General features: G+C 58.7%; 1 protein-coding gene across 3 annotated transcripts in view; it reads left to right on the top strand.

The window, feature by feature from the left end:
• Positions 1–20,371, top strand: part of UGP2 (UDP-glucose pyrophosphorylase 2) — a 37,771-nt gene extending 17,400 nt beyond the window's left edge. For 2 of the 3 annotated variants that reach the window (XM_076051929.1, XM_076051927.1), the window contains 9 exons: positions 891–1,040; positions 3,892–3,999; positions 5,597–5,782; positions 6,217–6,350; positions 11,337–11,634; positions 12,132–12,320; positions 16,382–16,624; positions 16,774–16,878; positions 17,227–20,371. In XM_076051929.1, coding sequence (XP_075908044.1) covers positions 912–1,040; positions 3,892–3,999; positions 5,597–5,782; positions 6,217–6,350; positions 11,337–11,634; positions 12,132–12,320; positions 16,382–16,624; positions 16,774–16,878; positions 17,227–17,334 — 1,500 coding nt within the window. In that variant the 5' untranslated portion in view covers positions 891–911 and the 3' untranslated portion in view covers positions 17,335–20,371. The remainder of the gene's footprint in view (positions 1–890; positions 1,041–3,891; positions 4,000–5,596; positions 5,783–6,216; positions 6,351–11,336; positions 11,635–12,131; positions 12,321–16,381; positions 16,625–16,773; positions 16,879–17,226) is intronic. The other variant, XM_076051928.1, reaches the window with a different exon arrangement.
• The last annotated feature ends 395 nt before the right edge of the window (positions 20,372–20,766 follow it).

The following is a 20,766-nucleotide window of genomic DNA, read 5'->3' as shown; positions in this document are numbered from 1 at the left end:
CGGGGAGAGAGACCACGCAAACTCCAAATATACAGCAGCAGACGTCGGGGTCGGGATCGAACCCACGACCTCCTGTAAAACCAGGCGGGGTAGTTAACATCTCATGGCCACCGTGATGATGATAGAGAGAGACACGCAAACTCCAAATATACAGCAGCATGCGTCAGGGTCGGGATCGAACCCACGACCTCCTGTAAAACCAGGCGGGGTAGTTAACGTCACCCTCGTCACGGGCAGCTGACACCTGGGTTGGAGCCCAGGATCGCTGCCGTGCCAGCATTGGGATGTTGTTTGGACAAGATTACCGGTTCTGTTGTGTGGTCTTTTTTTTAGCTGTGGGACAGAAACCAGAGAATCCAGAGGAAACCCGTTGCAGAACAGGGGTGGGGAGAACGTACAGCACTCCACGCGGAAAGTTGCCCGCGACGCGAATCGAACGCAGGGCGCTTCTTGCTGCGAGGCACGAGTGGTTTCCATTGTGCCAATACCCAGCCGTCCTGCAGACCTGCCGAACTTGCGTCGGAAATATTCTGGGCGTGTGGGGGAAGAGGGGGGGTGGGGGGGAGCGGTGGCATAGTGTTTTGAGCGCTGCGCCACGAACCCGGCCAGGCCACAGTTTAATTCCCCCGCCCGCGACCAAATATCGGTGGCAAATATTTGGACCGGTCCTGGACCATCACCCGAGTCAGCTCAACCTTAACTGAGCACCTGGTGCGGTGTGTATTAAACATACGCACTGGAGAGACGAAACTAGCTGGGCGTGGTGCCGGCCACCCAAGCCACCTCGTGTGCCGTGCCGTCCGTTCAAGAGGCGCTCGCGAACGGCGCTTGCACCCATCAGCCTGTGAAAGGCTACACGGGGGGTGGAACCCCCCTTGTCTCTGTTGCAGGCGGTCACACCCCGCACACGGATGACGACAGCGATGGACTCCGCTCACGCCACCTCGCAGTTCCAGGCTCAGGTTCAGCTGGAGATCGAGAAGTCCATGGACCATGAGCTCAAGAAGCTGATGCACACGTGCAGCAAGGACCAGCTGGAGGTAACTAAAAACTCAACTCGAAACAATTTTTTTATTTTTCCAGGTTAAGGCCTGGAAAAATAATATACATATACACGGCTCTTTTTTAATAGAAGCGACCTCGCCACGAGCGATGGCTCAACGACGCGGCTTGCCAGCGCGTTGTCGAAGTTCTTGAGGGCCGCGGCCACGGCCGTCTCCAGCTGGATCACGTTCAGGCCCCCGACCAGGGTCTGCGCGGTGTGGGAATGGGAATCGTCGGAATATTTTTTTGATACTGCAGGAGGATTCCAATGAGCTACGAAGCTCTTTTTGACCAGGTGTCCAGTAGCGCGGGGGGAACAGGGGGCCAGAATGTTACGCCAACGACAAACACGATAGTAGTGTAAACTTCAGGAAAGGTAAGCTAATCACTTTAAAAAGATAAAAAACAAATAAAAGTAAAAAATGTTTATCTTGCCACTTGAGCTATTAGCTTACTTTTCAGAAGGGACTCGGTCACAAATGTATAGCTTAGCAAAGTAGCCCTATCACATGGGAATTTAAAGCAAAAAATGTATCAAAATAATAGAGACGCATGTTAATAAATTTGGAGGGACAAAGTGGGAGGACCCGGAGAAAAATCCACGCTCCTACAGGGAGACAAACACGCAAACTCCAAATATACAGCAGGCGTGAGGGTTGCAGTCGAACCCAGGACCTCCTGCATACCAGGCGAGGTTGTTAACATCTCGCCACCGCGGCATAACAAGTCCCCCTCCCACGGCAGTGGCCCTAGGGGACGCGGGGGGTCACGGTGGGTCGCGCCAGCTTCGCCGCCCGTGGCTGCGGGCAGAGCGCGGTGCCCAGCTAAGCGCCACACGGACGACGAATTGGTTTTGCGACTGCGGGCCATGCGGCAATGGGGTGGTCTGCGTGTGCCTCCCAAGTTCAAGTCCCGCTTACGGCCGACAATGGTGGCAAATATATGAAATGGTCCTGTGCCACTCCTCGTTCGACTCGGCCTCAAATGAGTACCTGGTTGCGGTGTATAAACACCGCCATTTGGGAGACAAATGCGGTGGGGTGTGGTGCTGGCCAGCCATCCCCCCTCGTGTTGCCGTTCCGGCCTTCGTACGTGCTCGCTAATAGCACTTGCCCCAACAGCTTTTTTAAGGTTACACGGGGGACCTTTGCCTTTTTGGCGGGTCCGAGTGGCACGGCGTTTGGCACGCTGCACCACGAACCCCGCGACCCGAGTTCGAGTCCCGCCCGCGACTCACAACGGTGGCAAGCATGTTGAATGGTCCCGAGCCTCTCCTCGGTCGATCGTAAGCGCACGCTTAACAGCACTTGTCCCAACGAGCGCGCTGAGGCTACGCGGGGGATATCTTTGCCCCGCCCCCCTTTCGCGTCGACGTCTCACTTGATTTGTTTTTTTTACGCAGATTCCGTTTAGCCGGTTTCCCCAGCTGTTGTACTGGGGAGGTGGACGGCAACATACAAAAGAAAGGGAGCCCCACAATAGTAAAAAGAACATCAGCGTCGCTGAGAACGTGCGCAGTTTTTGGGGGGGGTTAGCACGTGACTCGCCGAACCTAACCGCACCAATATTATTAATGCTTTTGCAGGTCAGCGCCCGTGGCTCAAGGGGCCTGGCTGTGAGAGCCGGTCAACTCGCCTGAGCGAGCGAGCGGGCGAGCGGAAAGGAGAACAATTGGCCCGTTGCTCAACGCTCGTGCACGCTGCAGTTCAGCCGTTTGGGGTTTGACCGCAAATTCAGGGCATGACTACTGTGCTTAAGTTGCCCAGTTGAAGCCTCGCTGAGTCCCAAGACTCCTGGGGGTGTTTTTCGGGAGGGTCCTGCCAAGTTTTTTCACAGCAGAGGGGGGTCGATGTTGCTGCTGTGCGGTGCGATCCCAATTGAGTCACTTGCAGGAAATGTGTCAGCGTTGGTGGTGTTTTGGCCGATACCGGCTACGCGTGGTTTTGGGGTTTTTTTGTTCGCTACGGCAGGAAGCCAGAGAACCCGGAGGAAACCCACGCAGGACGGGGAGAGAACACGCAAAATTCCGCACGCTTTCTCAAAGACAAAGATACCACGTATAGCCGGAACAGACTTTTGGAGCGGGTGCTGTTAGCGAGCACCAGCAGGTCGACACAGCCTGATATGAGTACCTGGTGCGGTGTGTAAATCGTCCGCACTGGGGAGACAAAGGTGGTCGAGCGTGGTGCTTGCCACCCAGCGCCCTTGTGTGCAGTGCCAGCCTTCACAGGCGCTGCTTGTTAACAACACTTGCCCCAACAGTCTGTTAAAGGCTATACGGGGGATCTTTGGCTTTGTGTGACCTCTGTGTGTGTGTTAGATCCCCAAAAAAAATGTTTAATAATGTAGGAGTCAAGATGACATCCGTGTCGTACTCAAACATGAACAGATTAAGGCTCCAACTTCCTGCCACGTAGATTTCCCCTGACCTTCACGCCATCACGAAGGTCCTTCGTGATTGTGAGCATGGATCAGGGATCCCGAAAGCATGAAGAATAACCCAGAGCCCTGGTCTACTGGTGGTAGGCCTTGACCAGGACAGTAAAGCAGAGATGTAGAGATGTGCGTGTTATACCTCTGTGTGGTGTGTGTGACCTCTGCGTGTGTGTGTGACCTCTTCGTGTATGTGACTTGTGTGTGTGATCTCTGCGTGTGTGTGACTTGTGTGTGTGACTGTGACATCTGCCTTTGTGTGGTGTGTGTGTGACCTCTGCGTGTGTGTGTGTGTGACCTCTACGTGTGTGTGACTTGTGTGTGTGACCTCTGCGTGTGTGTGACCTCTGTGTGTGTGACCTCTGTGTGTGTGTGACCTCTGTGTGTGTGTGTGACCTCTGTGTGTTGCTGCAGGCCGTTCAGAGGGACTTCAATGGGTTCCAGAAGCTGTTCCACCGCTTCCTCGGGGAGAAGGGGCCTTCGCTCAACTGGGAGAAGATCCAGCGTCCGCCCGAGGGCTCGGTGCGTCAGGGCACGCGACACCCAGTCACACCGCCTTACTTCCAACCACGCCACACTCGGACACACCGCATTACACCCAGACACACCCAGCCACACGACACCCAATCACACAGCGTTACATCCAGCCACGCCATGCCCAGCCACACACAGCCACATACAGCTACACACAGCTACACCACACTCGCCCAGTCAGATCAAAGGATGCCAAAACCAAATAATTAAATAGCTCTGGTTAAGCGGCTGGGCTGACCATTTTTTGCCAGTACCAAGACAGTTAATGATGTTTGGTGTTTGAATCTCTTATTTATTGACAAAAGGGTAAAACCTTTTTTTTATATTTTTCTATCATTCACTATCCTTATCGTTGTTTTTATTATTTATTACAGTAGAAGGCCTCTCTTGACGACGGTGATTGATTCCAAGAAACCGGTCGTTAAGTGATGTCTATAAGCGAGCAGAGGAAATGCACGTTCAAGGCTTAATTCGTTCCGATAGCATCGAATGTTACCCCTTTTTCACCCAAAAAACGTATATTTATAATATTTAAACAATGGATATTAATACATTAAGATACTAATAACATTATAAACACGTAATATTAAAAGAAACATGGTTAATCAATGCATGAGTTAATATTTACTGTACCTACAACAGCCCGTCGTTAACGGGGAATGGTCAGTAAGTGAACACATTGGGCTCTATGGAGGCACTACACTACACTATACACTACACGACTATACACTACACCACTATACACTACACGACTATACACTACACTATACACTACACTACTATACACTACACGACTATACACTACACGACTATACACTAAACTATACACTACACGACTATACACTACACTATACACTACACGACTATACACTACACTATACACTACACGATTATACACTACACTATACACTACACGACTATACACTACACTACTATACACTACACTACTATACACTACACTACTATACACTACACTATACACTACACTACTATACACTATAGTACTTTACACTATAGTACTCTACACTACTATACACTTCACTACTATATACTACACTACTATATACTACACTATACACTACTATACACTACACACTACTATACACTACACACTACGATACACTACACACTACTATACACTACTATACACTACGATACACTACTATACAATGCTATACGCTACACTACTCTACGCTACACCACTATACGCTACTCTACGCTACATTACTCTACGCTACGCTATACACTGCACATTGGGCTCTATGGAAGCCCGTCGTGAAGCGATTAGTCGTTAACAGGGGCGGTCGTTAAGAGGGGTTCTGCTGCATGACGATTATTCATCATCACCATCGTGATTATTCATCATCATCACGATCACCATCGTGATTATTCATCACCATCACCATCGTGATTATTCATCATCATCATCACCATCGTGATTATTCATCATCATCACCATCACCATCGTGATTATTCATCATCATCACCATCGTGATTATTCATCATCATCACGATCACCATCGTGATTATTCATCATCATCATCATCACGATCACCATCGTGATTATTATCGCGACTGCCCTTAGATCGAGCCGTACGAGAGTATCCGCAGCCGGCAGCTGCCCTCGGACCTGGCGTCGCTGCTCAACAAGCTGGTGGTGGTGAAGCTCAACGGGGGCCTGGGCACCAGCATGGGATGCAAGGGCCCCAAGAGTCTCATCGGCGTGCGCAGCGACAACACCTTCCTGGACCTCACCGTGCAGCAGATCGAGGTGAGGCCGGCGGCGAGGCGAGGGTGTGGCCGGCGGCGAGGCGAGGGTGTGGCCGGCGGCGAGGCGAGGGTGTGGCCGGGGGCGAGGCGAGGGTGTGGCCGGGGGCGAGGCGAGGGTGAGGGCGGCGGTGAGTGCGGCGGTGAGTGTGGCGGTGAGTGCGGCGGTGAGGAGAGGCGCGACGGTGAAGCGTGGCGAAGCGACAGAAACCGTGGGCGCTCCCACCTCTTCCAAGACGCCTGGCCATCGTGGAAGAGTAGGCCAAATGCCATCTAGAAGGGCTCCCCGTAGTTGGCGGAGGCCCATCCCGCCGGCAGTGGCGCGAGCCGGAAATTGCGGGGGCTGCGCCCGTTGACCCCGCGGTGCTAGCGGCACGCCAGGGCGCTTGGTCGACCCTCGATTTTTTTTTTGCGCTTGTGCCGTCGTTCCGAGCGCAGCACCTCAACAAGACGCACAAGAGCGAGGTTCCGCTGGTGCTGATGAACTCCTTCAACACGGACGAGGACACGCAGAAGATCCTGCAGAAGTACGGGCACTTCCAGGTCAAGATCTACACCTTCAACCAGAGCAGGTGCGTCGCTCGCCCACCACAAGGAAGCAAAGTGCGTTATCAGTCTGTGGTACTTGTGCGCGAGTGTGTCCGCACGTTGCCGTGTCTGTGTGAACTCGTACGTATGTGCACGAGAGCGTGTGTGTGTGTGTGTGCAGCGGTGAGCGCGCTGCGATCGGAACCCGGCGACCCGAGTTCGATTCCCGCTCGCTGCTAGCACGGGCCCTCCCCTTAAGCCGACCTCGGCCTTGACATGAGAGCTGACGGACAAAACGCACTCCTTAGAAGTAGGCCGGCCGCGCGCGGCTGATGGGACGTGAAAAAAGAACACGTTCTTTTTCATGACTCGTTAATGGAGCTCGTTACAAAACTGCCGACTCCCGTGACCCCCCCCCCCCTCCGCCCCCCCTCCTCCTCCTCCTCCCCACGCCCGCACCCCGGCGTTGGCACCTTTGGACCCGCGCGAGAGCGACGGTGCCCCAGCGTGTGGCGCAGGCCATCCTCGGAAACCAACCCCAGGCGTGTGGAACAAAGTACGGCGAGCGATCGTTGACGGGGGTGGGCGGGGTGGGCGGGGTGGCGGTTAGCGGTAGCGTAGTGGTGGTTAACGGTAGCGTAGCGTGGCGGTTAGCGGTAGCGTAGCGTGGCGGTTAGCGGTAGCGTAGCGGTGGTTAGCGGTAGCGTAGTGGCGGTTAGCGGTAGCGTAGCGTGGCGGTTAGCGGTAGCGTAGCGGCTGTTAGCGGTAGCGTAGTGGTGGTTAGCGGTAGCGTAGTGGCAGTTAGCGGTAGCGTAGTGGCGGTTAGCGGTAGCGTAGTGGCGGTTAGCGGTAGCATAGTGGCGGTTAGCGGTGGCGTAGTGGCGGTTAGCGGTAGCGCAGCATGGCGGTTAGCGGTAGCGTAGCGGCGGTTAGCGGTAGCGTGGCGGTTAGCGGTAGCGTGGCGGTTAGCGGTAGCGTAGCGTGGCGGTTAGCGGTAGCGTAGTGGCGGTTAGCGGTAGCGCAGCGGCGGTTAGCGGTGGCGTAGTGGCGGTTAGCGGTAGCGTAGTGGTGGTTAGCGGTAGCGTAGCGTGGCGGTTAGCGGTAGCGTAGTGGCGGTTAGCGGTAGCGTAGTGGCGGTTAGCGGTGGCGTAGTGGCGGTTAGCGGTAGCGTAGTGGCGGTTAGCGGTAGCGCAGCGGCGGTTAGCGGTAGCGTAGTGGTGGTTAGCGGTAGCGTAGCGTGGCGGTTAGCGGTAGCGTAGTGGCGGTTAGCGGTAGCGTAGTGGCGGTTAGCGGTAGCGTAGTGTGGCGGTTAGCGGTAGCGTAGTGTGGCGGTTAGCGGTAGTGTGGCGGTTAGCGGTAGCGTAGTGGCGGTTAGCGGTAGCGTAGTGGCGGTTAGCGGTAGCGTAGTGGCGGTTAGCGGTAGCGTAGTGGCGGTTAGCGGTAGCGTAGTGGCGGTTAGCGGTAGCGTAGCGTGGCGGTTAGCGGTAGCGTAGTGGCGGTTAGCGGTAGCGTAGTGGCGGTTAGCGGTAGCGTAGCGTGGCGATTAGCGCCACGCTGCGCTACAAGCCCGGCGTCCCGAGTTCCATTCCCGCTCACGGCCAACACCTGTGACGTTTATCTGAACCGGTCCCAGGCCTCCACTAGGTCGACTCGGCCTCAAATGAGTACCTGGTGCGGTGTGTAGTAAACATCGCCACTGGGGAGACAAAGGCGGCCGGGCGTGGTGTTGGCCGCCCACCCCGTCGTGTGCCGTCCCGGCCTTCATAGGGTGCTCGCTAACAGCACTTGCCCCAACAGTCTGTTAAGGCTACACGGGGAATCTTTGTCTTTGGGGGGGTGGGGGGGGCACCTTGTTAATATATTATTCTTATTATTATTATTGTTACTGTGTAATCACTCCAGTCGGGAGACGAACTCGGGTGTAATAATCCACGGCGAGACGGCAGCGCCCGCTGCATTAGTAATCCGTATTGCACCTGCGTAAACGCTCAATAACAACAACAATCTTGATGGGTAATCGTCTTTGGGCGCATGGTGACGCCCGCGTAAACGCCCCCTGCCGCTCAAAACGTCCCCCGCGTCACATCTCAAAAAATAATTTCGAGAGGAGGTGGGGGGGGGGGGGCGCCCCCTTGGGTAGCTGTCACTGTGTGGCATGCAAGGCGGCTCGGATGCCGGTCTGCGAGCGGGCATCGGCCTGCCGGCGAGAGGGCGGCGAACGCTGCTTCGTGGTCTAGCCGAGGGAAACTCCCGGGGGCAGCTGTCCCCTGTGCGGCACAAGGTGACTCCGGCACATAGCCGGAGAGCGGGCATCGATCTGACGGTAGGAAAGGGCGATGACCCTTTCCAAAAAGGACCACAGCCATCGCGTCCTCGCACTCGATTGACTCGGCCGGCCGTTTAACAGTCTTGGCTCGGGCTCGCTTACTGGTCTGGCTTTTCTCTGAGCAGGCGGAGGTCAGCTGGTTTGCGCCCTCCCCGCCGTGCGTGTGGAAACGGCGGTTTGCGAACGTGCCCAGCTGTTTGCGAACGCCTCTCGCTGCCGCCGCCCTATTCTTGGCGCCGTGACATTTCCTGCGGTTATTCCGGGCGCTTGCACTCATGGTCCCGGAATAAACGGCAAGACTCGCTCCGGGAGCGGCGGGGTCACCCGGACGCGCTCCCTCGCCCGCTCGACCCCCCGCCCCTTCCGCGCTGGCGCCCCCCGCCTCCCCGCTCGCCCCTCCTCCACGCCTGCCCTCCGCTCTCTCCCCAAGGTCACCTTGCATCCCTCTGGCCGTGTGGCAACGGCACGTAAGCCAGGGGCCGCTTTCTGGCGCGCAGTCGCAACAACAGCAACAACAACAAAAGCTGCCGCTGCTTCTTGTTCACGCGGCCGCTGGGTGTTCATGTCGAGAGGATGGGACGGCCGTGACTTTCTTTTGTTTTTAACGTGGAGGTGCTTGACGAAGCCGGGCGGTCGCGTCAGGAGTAAGCGGCGTGGTGCGTTGCTACGACGACGATGCCCCCTTCGCGTTTCTATGTTCAATGGTTCCATACTCTCTGATTCTATTGGGTAAAGTCACGTAGGTAAAAAATAAAATAACAAAAATCACGACGTTTCGGCCACAACACAAGCAGCCTTCATCAGGTGAAGGGACGAGACTGTCTGGAGGACAGCGCTGGAGTGAAAAAAGCCACGCTCAGATCACGACCTTTAAGCTGTGTTAGAAGAAACAAAGCGCCTTGACAAAGGAATTAGCATAGAATTTAGCATTGAAATGGCTGAGTGATTAGCTTGTGACTGGTCACAGAAATGGCTATGTTAAAGTTAAAGCATACACATCCGCAAAGGCACCCCTTGACAAGGGAATTAGCTTTTTTCACCTACGTGACTTTACCCAATAGAACCAGAGAGTATGGATCCTTGCAGTCACGAAAGCTTTAAATCTAGAATTCCATGGTTTCCGTTCGTTCTGCTTGGTGGCGACGATGACCACAGTCGCTGCACGGAGTTTTTAATCTCCCTTCGCCGCAGTCGTCATCACCATCGCCACCACCGAGTATCCGCATCTGCTGCTTGGCATGGTTTGCGTGGTTGTGGTTCGAGGTGGGGGGGGGGGGGGGGGGCAGGGTTGGTGGGGGCCCAGGAGCTTCACGGAAGATTTAAAAAAACAACAAAAAGAAAATGAAATCGCGTAACGCTCACCAAATGAGTTCCCGCCTGACCCTCGCAACTCCAACTTTTACACGACAGAGTGAGAAGCCCGTCGGTGTTCGTCGACTCCCTGATGAATCTCACCCTGCACCGCACGCTCCCCCTCCCCCCGTCAACCCCACCCCCCCAGCGCACCGGCCTATCCACTGTATCATTTTGAGATGGGACTTTGGTTGCGCCACAGGCCGTTGTAAACGGTAATTTATTTCGGGGGCCAATAAGCCGAATCGCCGGGCCAGAGGTAACACGAATGAATCGGTTCACGCGAACTACTTTCAGATGGAACGTGAGTCGTTGAAACTGCTGGTGGAGCGGCCCGGGAGGTGTTCAACGGACAAACGCATGCGCGCGTACAAACACGCACACGCGCATGCGTACGCACAAACACGCACACGCGCACAAACACGCACAAACACGCACACGCGCACAAACACGCACGCACAAACACGCACACGCGCACAAACACGCACGCACGTACAAACACGCACACGCGCGCATGCGTACGCGTGTGTATTTCCGTGCGTGCACAAACGCGCGTGTGCACACGTATGTACGCACACACGTGCAGACGCACGCGTGAGCCGCTTATTTTTTAAAAAGGGGACAGGCGCGGGCGTGGCGCGACGTGATCGCCGACCCCAAAATAAAGGACGGGCGAGAGACGCGGACGGAAGACGCAGGCCGAGAGGCCGCTCCCTGCCGAGCGGTCTAAACGTGGCAACGGCAGAGACGGCACGGGGATAAGAATAGCCGCCACCCCCCCCACCCCCGCCTGGGTCACGCCAACGGCGTTCCGCGTGACTTGCTGCGGGGGAGGGGAGCAATCGCAATGTCTCATGCCCCCCGGTTTCCCCGTCCTGGTGGAATCAAAATTATTTCTTTCTATATCGATTCCGCGTGCTTTTTAGCCGATGTCTCGCGCTCCCCCTCTCTCTCTCTCGTGTGTTCCTCTATTCCTCATCGGTGTTCCTGTATCTGCTCTCCCCCCGCTCGGTGTCTCGTGTCTTGTGTCCTGTGTCCTGTGTCCTGCGTCCCACGCGTTTCCCCTTTTGTCCCGTAATCTTCTCTCTCGCGCCCCGCATCCCACGTCCGGTACCCTGCGTCTCCCGCCCACGTCCCCCTCTCTCCGTCTCCTGCATCTCCCGCCTCTCGCCCCGTTCCCCCTCAACGTCCCCCGTCCGTGTCCTATGTCCCTTCTCCTCCCCCCCCCCCCTTCTCCTCCGTACCACGTGGCGTCGCCGCGCATCGCCACGTCTCCCGACCCCGTCTCCCCACTCCCGTGACACCTCCCGCGTCTCCCCACCGCCCCTCCCCCCCTTCCCCAACCGCCCAGGTACCCGCGCATCAACAAGGAGACGCTGCTGCCCGTGGCGGAGAACGTGTCGTGCGTGGGTGGCGCCAGCGAGGCGTGGTACCCGCCGGGCCACGGCGACATCTACGACAGCTTCCGCAACTCGGGCCTGCTGGACAAGCTGCTGGCGCAGGGCAAGGAGTTCCTCTTCGTCTCCAACATCGACAACCTGGGCGCCACCGTCGACCTGCACATCCTCAACCACCTGGTGAACCCGCCCAACGGCAAGCGCTGCGAGTTCGTCATGGAGGTCACCGACAAGACACGCGCCGACGTCAAGGTTTGTCGCGTGTGTGCGCGTGCGTGTGTGGGCGCGCGTGTGTCTGCGCGTGTGTGCGTGTGTGCGTGTGTGCGTGTGTGGGAAAGCGGTAGTGTTAGTAGCGGTCAGCGCGCTGGGCTTCGAACGCCGCGACCCGAGTTCAATTCCCGCTCACGATTATCTGAAGCGGTCTTCGACTCGGCCTCAAATGAGTACCTGGTGCAGAGTGTAAACAGCGCCATTGGGGAGACAAAGGCGGCGAGGCGTGGTGTTGGCCACCCCACCCCCTCGTGTGCCATGCCAGCCTTCATAGGTGCTGCTCGTTAACAGCACTTGCCCCTACAGCCACTTGAGCCGGCACCGCCGAGTCTTTGGCTTTCCGATTTATTTATTTTTCCCTGCGTTCTGGCGACTCGAAACGGAGAGTCGCCGACTCGTGTCCATTTGCCGCTGACCCCCGCCGTGACCCCGCCGTGACCCCCCCCCCCCCCCCCCCCGTGTGGCGTGCGGCCTTGCAGGGCGGTACGCTGATGCAGTACGACGGGAAGCTGCGCCTGCTGGAGATCGCGCAGGTGCCCAAGGACCGCGTGGACGAGTTCAAGTCGGTGACCAAGTTCAAGATCTTCAACACCAACAACCTATGGATCTCGCTCGGAGCCATCAAGAGGAACACGGACCTGGACATGGAGGTCATCGTGAACCCCAAGGTGCGACCTCGACCCTCAACGATCACCACCACCACTACTAGCCTGCACCACTCGCCCTCCACCCCGCACTACCACTCACCTCCACCCCTCACCTGCACCACTCACCACCACCCCTCACCTGGCACACTGCTGCCAGGGATGGCGTCTCACCGCAGCGCGTCAGCGCAGTGGGCACCCCCAGTGGCAGCCGTCCTTGTGCGGGGCAAGGTGACTCGGCACTGGGGGGGGGGGGGGACCCCCAGTTTCGAGCGGCGTCCGGGCGATCTTCAACGTCCGTGGCGAGCGGGGCGGACGGCGTGTAGTAGCGGCGCTTCGGCGTTGACACCGCACCGCCGCAGTAATAACCAGGGCGGCCCGCCGTGCTGGAACCGCTAACCTTTTCGGCGAGCGCGTCACCGCTGGTCACGCGGTGACACCGCCGGCCACCACAGTGGCTATGTGATGTTATCTTGCTCGCCTGATATGCAGGAAGTCGGGGGTTCGATCCGGACACTGACTCCTGTATATTTGGAGTTCACGGCGTCTTTCTCACACGTGACCACGGGGAGAGAGGATTTTGTTCTCCGGGTTTTTCCCACAACATTTAGAAACGTGCGTCTCTATTATATTTTTTTGCTTTAAATTCCCATATGATGGGGCCACTTGGGTGAGCTATACATTTGTAGTGTATGATATGACTCACACTGACACGGAGTAACAGGGTCACCTGCTCACATTCTAGATTTGAAGATATATAAACATAGACATAACTTCAACCGAGAAGATGGATACAAATTGAGCAATAATTGGAAGGATATTCTTTATTGTTTGCTCTCATATCCGCATCTCCAGTCTCTTACACCCAGCCCTGCTCAGTCCCATCATTTAGAAATTTTCCCTTACGTGCTCCATGTACCGCCCCCTGCTCTTCAGGCTATTGACCCTCAATGTCTCATTTGCCTCCTTTCCCCTCCACCCTCTCTATCCTTGGCTCCGCCCCCCCCCCTCACCTATATAACCCCCTGGTAATCGCAGCTCTTTTGCCTATTTCAGCAACGTTTGTTGTTTTGCTCTGATTGTTCCCACCTGATGAAGGATGCTTGTGTTGCATCCGAAACGTCGCGATTTAATTTACTTTTATTTATTTTTTATTTTTCACCTACGTGACTTTACCGAAAGAACCAAAGAGTATAACACCTGCTTACACTGTATTAATCCTACTCTCGCACCAGTTGTAGGTACACCTATGGCTGCCTCTCACTGCCACCACGCACGCTGCTTCCTCCTACTACCCGCTCTCATCTACCCCGCACCTCACCTACTCTCTCCTAACTCATCGCTGCTGCCCCCTGCTCTTCCCCACGCTGCCTCGTACCCGCCCTGCCTCGTACCCACGCTCTCGTACCCACGCTCTCGTACCCACGCTCTCGTACCCACGCTGCCTCGTACCCACGCTGCCTCGTACCCACGCTGCCTCGTACCCACGCTCTCGTACCCACGCTCTCGTACCCACGCTCTCGTACCCACGCTGCCTCGTACCCCACGCTCTCGTACCCACGCTGCCTCGTCCCCACCCTGCCTCGTACCCACGCTCTCGTACCCACGCTCTCGTACCCACGCTCTCGTACCCACGCTGCCTCGTACCCACGCTCTCGTACCCACGCTCTCGTACCCACGCTCTCGTACCCACGCTGCCTCGTACCCACGCTCTCGTACCCACGCTCTCGTACCCACGCTGCCTCGTACCCACGCTGCCTCGTACCCACGCTCTCGTACCCACGCTCTCGTACCCACGCTCTCGTACCCACGCTGCCTCGTACCCACGCTCTCGTACCCACGCTGCCTCGTACCCACGCTCTCGTACCCACGCTCTCGTACCCACGCTGCCTCGTACCCACGCTCTCGTACCCACGCTGCCTCGTACCCACGCTCTCGTACCCACGCTCTCGTACCCACCCTGCCTCGTACCCACGCTCTCGTACCCACGCTGCCTCGTCCCCACGCTCTCGTACCCACGCTGCCTCGTACCCACGCTCTCGTACCCACCCTGCCTCGTACCCACGCTCTCGTACCCACGCTCTCGTACCCACGCTCTCGTACCCACACTCTCGTACCCACGCTCTCGTACCCACGCTCTCGTACCCACGCTGCCTCGTACCCACGCTGCCTCGTACCCACGCTCTCGTACCCACGCTCTCGTACCCACGCTCTCGTACCCACGCTCTCGTACCCACGCTCTCGTACCCACGCTGCCTCGTACCCACGCTCTCGTACCCACGCTCTCGTACCCACGCTCTCGTACCCACGCTCTCGTACTCACGCTCTCGTACCCCACGCTCTCGTACCCACGCTGCCTCGTACTCACGCTCTCGTACCCCACGCTCTCGTACCCACGCTGCCTCGTACCCACGCTCTCGTACCCACGCTCTCGTACCCACGCTCTCGTACCCACGCTCTCGTACCCACGCTCTCGTACCCACGCTGCCTCGTACCCACGCTCTCGTACCCACGCTCTCGTACCCACGCTCTCGTACCCACGCTCTCGTACCCACGCTCTCGTACCCACGCTGCCTCGTACCCACGCTCTCGTACCCACGCTCTCGTACCCACGCTCTCGTACCCACGCTGCCTCGTACCCACGCTCTCGTACCCACGCTCTCGTACCCACGCTGCCTCGTACCCACGCTGCCTCGTACCCACGCTCTCGTACCCACGCTCTCGTACCCACGCTCTCGTACCCACGCTGCCTCGTACCCACGCTCTCGTACCCACGCTGCCTCGTACCCACGCTCTCGTACCCACGCTCTCGTACCCACGCTGCCTCGTACCCACGCTCTCGTACCCACGCTGCCTCGTACCCACGCTCTCGTACCCACGCTCTCGTACCCACCCTGCCTCGTACCCACGCTCTCGTACCCACGCTGCCTCGTCCCCACGCTCTCGTACCCACGCTGCCTCGTACCCACGCTCTCGTACCCACCCTGCCTCGTACCCACGCTCTCGTACCCACGCTCTCGTACCCACGCTCTCGTACCCACACTCTCGTACCCACGCTCTCGTACCCACGCTCTCGTACCCACGCTGCCTCGTACCCACGCTGCCTCGTACCCACGCTCTCGTACCCACGCTCTCGTACCCACGCTCTCGTACCCACGCTCTCGTACCCACGCTCTCGTACCCACGCTGCCTCGTACCCACGCTCTCGTACCCACGCTCTCGTACCCACGCTCTCGTACCCACGCTCTCGTACTCACGCTCTCGTACCCCACGCTCTCGTACCCACGCTGCCTCGTACTCACGCTCTCGTACCCCACGCTCTCGTACCCACGCTGCCTCGTACCCACGCTCTCGTACCCACGCTCTCGTACCCACGCTCTCGTACCCACGCTCTCGTACCCACGCTCTCGTACCCACGCTGCCTCGTACCCACGCTCTCGTACCCACGCTCTCGTACCCACGCTCTCGTACCCACGCTCTCGTACCCACGCTCTCGTACCCACGCTGCCTCGTACCCACGCTCTCGTACCCACGCTCTCGTACCCACGCTCTCGTACCCACGCTGCCTCGTACCCACTCACCCGTCTGCCCCGGGTGGGGGGTTCAGCCAGCACCCGCCCGGCGACCAAGTGAGGGGCGAGTATGACGCCTCTAATCACCGCCCCCACCTCCCGCCTTTCAGGCGCCAATCCCGTGTCCCCAACGCGAACACCTACTCGTCGCCAATTGCATCCTCTCAACTGCGCGCACTGCGTACATCCCTTCTGAAAAATAAGCGGATAGCTCCAGTGGTAAGATAAAAAATAGTTTTAGCTTTATTTGTGGTATATCTTTTTGTTTTAAGGGATTTGTTTACCTTTCGTGTAGTTTGGTGGAACATCCGTCGTGTGGCACTGGCTCCTCTGAGAAGCCGTGCGAGGGGGATATGGGGGTGTGTTTGTCGTTGGCGTAACATTCTGACCCCGTGCCCCCCCCCCCCCCCCCGCGCTACTGAACACCTGGTCAAAAAGAGCTTTGTAGCTCATCGGAACCCTCCTGCAGTATCAAAAAAATATTCCGACGATTCCCATTCCCACGCCGCGCAGACCCTGGACGGGGGCCTGAACGTGATCCAGCTGGAGACGGCCGTGGGTGCTGCCCTCAAGAACTTCGACAACGCGCTGGGCATCAACGTGCCCCGCTCGCGCTTCCTGCCCGTCAAGACGACCTCCGACCTGCTGCTCGTCATGTCCAACCTGTACAGCCTGAGCGCCGGCTCGCTCACCATGAGCGACGCGCGCGAGTTCAAGACGGTGCCGCTCGTCAAGCTCGGCAGCTCCTTCACCAAGGCACGCGGGGGCATGCGCTTGGGGGACTCGAGGATGGGGCGCGCGGGGCGCACGTGCACGCGTGACGTGCGGGGGGGGGCACGTGTGACACGTGTGACACGCAGGTACACGTGCTGACGAGGGGGAACTTTTGCCTGTGGTGTGCGCAGGTGCAAGACTACCTGCGCCGCTTTGCCAGCATCCCCGACATGCTGGAGCTGGACCACCTCACCGTGTCCGGGGACGTCACCTTCGGCAAGGGCGTCGTGCTCAAGGTGAGCGAGCCGGCGTGGCCCTCGGCTCCTCCCCCACGCTCCGTTGGCCAAAGCCAGCTATGATGCTCTCGATTTTGCGTTTCCTCCCCCCTCCCTCCATCCTCCACCCTCCGTCCTCATCCCCCATCTTCCCTCCTCCTCCCCGCTCCTCCCTCCCATGACGTTCCGTTTATGGACGGTGCGATGACGTTTGGCTCTCGGAAGAGAGGCGTTCATTCTGGACGCCCGCGTCCTTCTCGGCCTCCTGTGAACGGAACTAAAAGCCGCCGTGGAGGCGAAATGAACGTCATTTCATTTGAATCCAGACGTGGCCTGCCGATGACTCCCATCGCGTGCGTTGGCGTGCAGGGCACGGTGATCATCATCGCAAACCACGGTGACCGCATCGACATCCCCACGGGGGCCCTCCTCGAGAACAAGATCGTGTCGGGCAATCTCCGCATCCTGGACCACTGAGGAGTCGCCCGCCCCGCGGCAACGGCGTCGCCGCGGCGGCGGGGTAGCCGCGGCGGCGGCGACGCGGTCGCCGCGGCAACTAAGGTCGCCCCGGCGGCGGGGTCGCCCCGGCAACGAAGTATCCACGACGAGGGCGACGCCGATGGCGACGGTCGCGCGTCGCCCAGCCCGCTCCATGTCTCGCGCTCGGCTCGTCGTCGCCTCCCTCCGCCTCGCTCGCCCGGCGCGTCGCCGTGCGCCGGTGACGCGTCGCCGTGCGCCGGTGACGCGTCGCCGTGCGCCGGCGACGCGTCGCCGCCGGCTTTAGGCAGCGGTCGGCGGTCGGTGGCGAGCGACGTCCGAGCCGTCACCCCCGCCCCTCCCCAAGTGTCCGCTCCGTTTGCCGGCGTGGTGAAGTATGGTCGGAGGAAACCACGTGACTTGACACGCCGTAGCGATGCCGTCGTCCAGCATGGCGGATCGATGGAGCGGCTGTAATAAATATTTATGTAGTCTGGAAATGCGGTTTGCGGTGACGACGCTTTTTTAAATTACTCTCCTTGCCATATTAACTGTGATTTGAAACGGAACCCTCGTGTCATCCGATTATAGAACCTACCCCGGTGTTGTCCGATCGCACGCACGGAATCCTCGATTTGCGTCAGATACAAAATCCCCTTGGTGCCTCGGAAAAATGTGCATTAACCACCGTAGAGGAGCAACCGCCCACGCGCACCATCGTCGGCGATTCGGTGTCGCCGGGTTGCAGCTGCTGCACAATAAGTCGCATGCAGCTCTCGGCAATTACTTGAATTAAGGGGCTGCATGCGTGCGGTGGTGTGGAGTGGTAGCGCAGAGGATAGCGCGCTGCGCTACAAAGCCCTGTAACTCCCCGGTTCGATTCCCGCTCACGGCAAACACCGGTGACTAATGTCTGAACCGGTCCTTGGGTCCTCCTCGAGGTCGAATCGGCCTCGGATGAGTACCTGGCGCGGTCTGTTAAACATCGCCACTGGGGAGACAAAGGCGGCCGGCCGTGGTGTTGGCCAGCCGGGCGAGAGGCCGTTCCGCTACCGAGCCCCGACCGGTACCTGGCGCGTTTGTCAAATTGATGCGCCTCCGCATTTCAATGAAGAGCTGCAGCAGGCGACGCCGAGCCAATTTTTGTTTTTTTTTTTTGCCGGGCCACTCGCAGCTTCCTGCCGCGTGGCCCGGCCAAATCTCTGCTCTCTACTCCGCCACGACGGCATCTGTCGGCTCGCCGACGCCGGAGTGGCGCTGGTGCCGCGGGGCTCGCGTTGGAGGCAAAGCATCCCCCCCCCCCCCCCCCGTTTGTGAAGGAACGTGTGCCGTGTTTCGCGAGCGCCTGCCAAGGCCGGAACGGCACATCGGCTGTTCCACTTAGAACCTTGCCCCGCCCCCAGCCTCGTCGCTGATGTCGTCCGTCCAGGATTTGAACCCGGGTCGTCGAGGTCATTGCACTGACTCCCCCGGCTCGTTCGCGTGGTGATCGCTGCTTGCTGGGACACGTGGAGGCGGACGCACGGTTTTTGTTTAGAGTATCGCCTGTGGTGTACGCCACAAGGGCCCGGCGTTCGGCGCGGTTGAAAGAGAATCTCCCGTCTCGGTCGCCCCTCCGATACCTCTTTTTCCCCCCCCCCCACCGCACAGCCGTGCCGAGACACCGGCCCGGTGTGGCTCGGCAAAGCCCCCTCCGGTCCGTTTATCCACCGCGGCAGCCGAACCGTGCCACCGACGCCGAGACGCACCCGGCGCGGTGTCGCCGGCCGACGTCGCACGCAACGCCGAGCCAGATTCAGATGTTGTTGCCTTGCGTAGCCACGCGGTGGCACGGTTTGGTTCCGGGTCGGCACGCCGAATAGTCCGGTGGAAAGCCACCCAATCGTCTGAGGGCCACCCTACCCCCCCAGCTCGCGTGTTGTAGTGGAAAAAGATATCAACCCCCTCGCACACCGCCCACCCAACACCTGCCGCGTGGCTCCGTGGTGCTCGCGATGCCCCCTGTGTTGGCGGGCTGCTCCTTCCGCTCGTCGTCGTTACTCGGAGGGATTCATTTTGTTGTTGTTGTTGTTGTTGCGGTGAGGCTTTATTTATTAATTGTATTTCTCGTCATTCTCGCCCGGGCGGCTGCGGGAGGCGTCGTCCGTGGCGGCGGCGACGCCGACGCGGTGGAGGAGCGAGAGGAGCCGCCCCAAGTCGTGGGGGGCCCGGGGTTGGTGGCACAACGCGACGGGATTCTCACCGCCCACCCCACCCCCATGTCCCCCTCGCACGGCTTCTCATAGGAGGCAGTGTGCCACACAAGGGATGCTCCACCACCCCCTCCGGCCTCCCCCGCCCGCCCCACCACCACTACCAACAATGTTTGTTCCCTCCTAGGAACCAAACTGAGCAGGAAAACCGGGTGAAGCCTCGTAGTAACGCACGCCGCTAACAAGTCGCTAAGCAAACCGCTGTCCCATAGACGGCGCGATGGAACTAACGAATGGATCTCAGCGGGGGGGGGGGGGGGGGGGGGTGGGAGACTCGCTGACAGCTTCTCCGCTTCCCTTACTCCCTCCGATCCACAATCCAGCAAGGGAGTGAACTCCGACCCTGGTTTATTTATGCTTTTAAACTCCACGCGCGATGGAACGAGACCCTCGCCGCCCCCCCGCCCCGCCCAGCCGTGCCCCCTTGCCTGGAGAGGAGCGCGGAGCGGTGAATAACGGTGCGGCCCGGAGCGTTGTAAGCGAACGACGTTCCGCCACCGCCACCTACCTACGTGTCGTCGTCGTCGCTGTGTATTTACAGAGTCCCGTTGGGTGCACGAGTGTGGCGATGATGGCCGAGATGAGATGTCTATACGGTACGGTACAATAACAATAATGACGATAATATATTGATGTGAACCCGCGCGTGTTGTTGAGCCGTGCCCGTGAGAGAAGCGCCCGCCGCTGTGTGGGCAAGCGGCCGCGTTGCGGGGATCCGCAGTGCGATCTGTCGGTCTGCCACCAGCTCGCGGCATCCGTCGACAATAAAGGCGAGGTGGAAAGTCGTCGAGTGGTCGTGAGCGGGGGGACCGCGCGAGTCGATGATTCCAACAGCTGCTGTGCTGCTACGCTGCTACGCTGCTACGCTGATGCTCGCGGAGCGACTTGGGAGCGGCGGCTCTCGCGTTAGCGGCGGCCTCCTGGATGGGCGCTCGGCGGTAGAGAGAGAGAGAGAGTCGCGAGTTCAATATCCTGGTTTGTGCATTGACTCGGCCCATCATCATCATCCCCTCCCCCCCCCCCCTCTCGAGTCGATAAAATTGGCACCACTTCGTGGGTAAGTCAACGGTGGTTGTCGTCCTATGGATGATATCGCCCCCAGCATAGGAAGGTGGAATTTCCGTCACTGGCTCGGAGCGAGCAGTTCGCGATCGGAAGGTCGCGAGTTCGAAATCCTGGT

This window comes from Petromyzon marinus, chromosome 53, assembly GCF_048934315.1.
Source record: "Petromyzon marinus isolate PM22_M1 ecotype Great Lakes invasive population chromosome 53, UKy_Petmar_22M1.pri1.0, whole genome shotgun sequence".
NCBI classification, from domain to species: Eukaryota; Metazoa; Chordata; class Hyperoartia; order Petromyzontiformes; family Petromyzontidae; genus Petromyzon; species Petromyzon marinus.
This window is presented reverse-complemented; position numbering and strand designations above follow the sequence as displayed.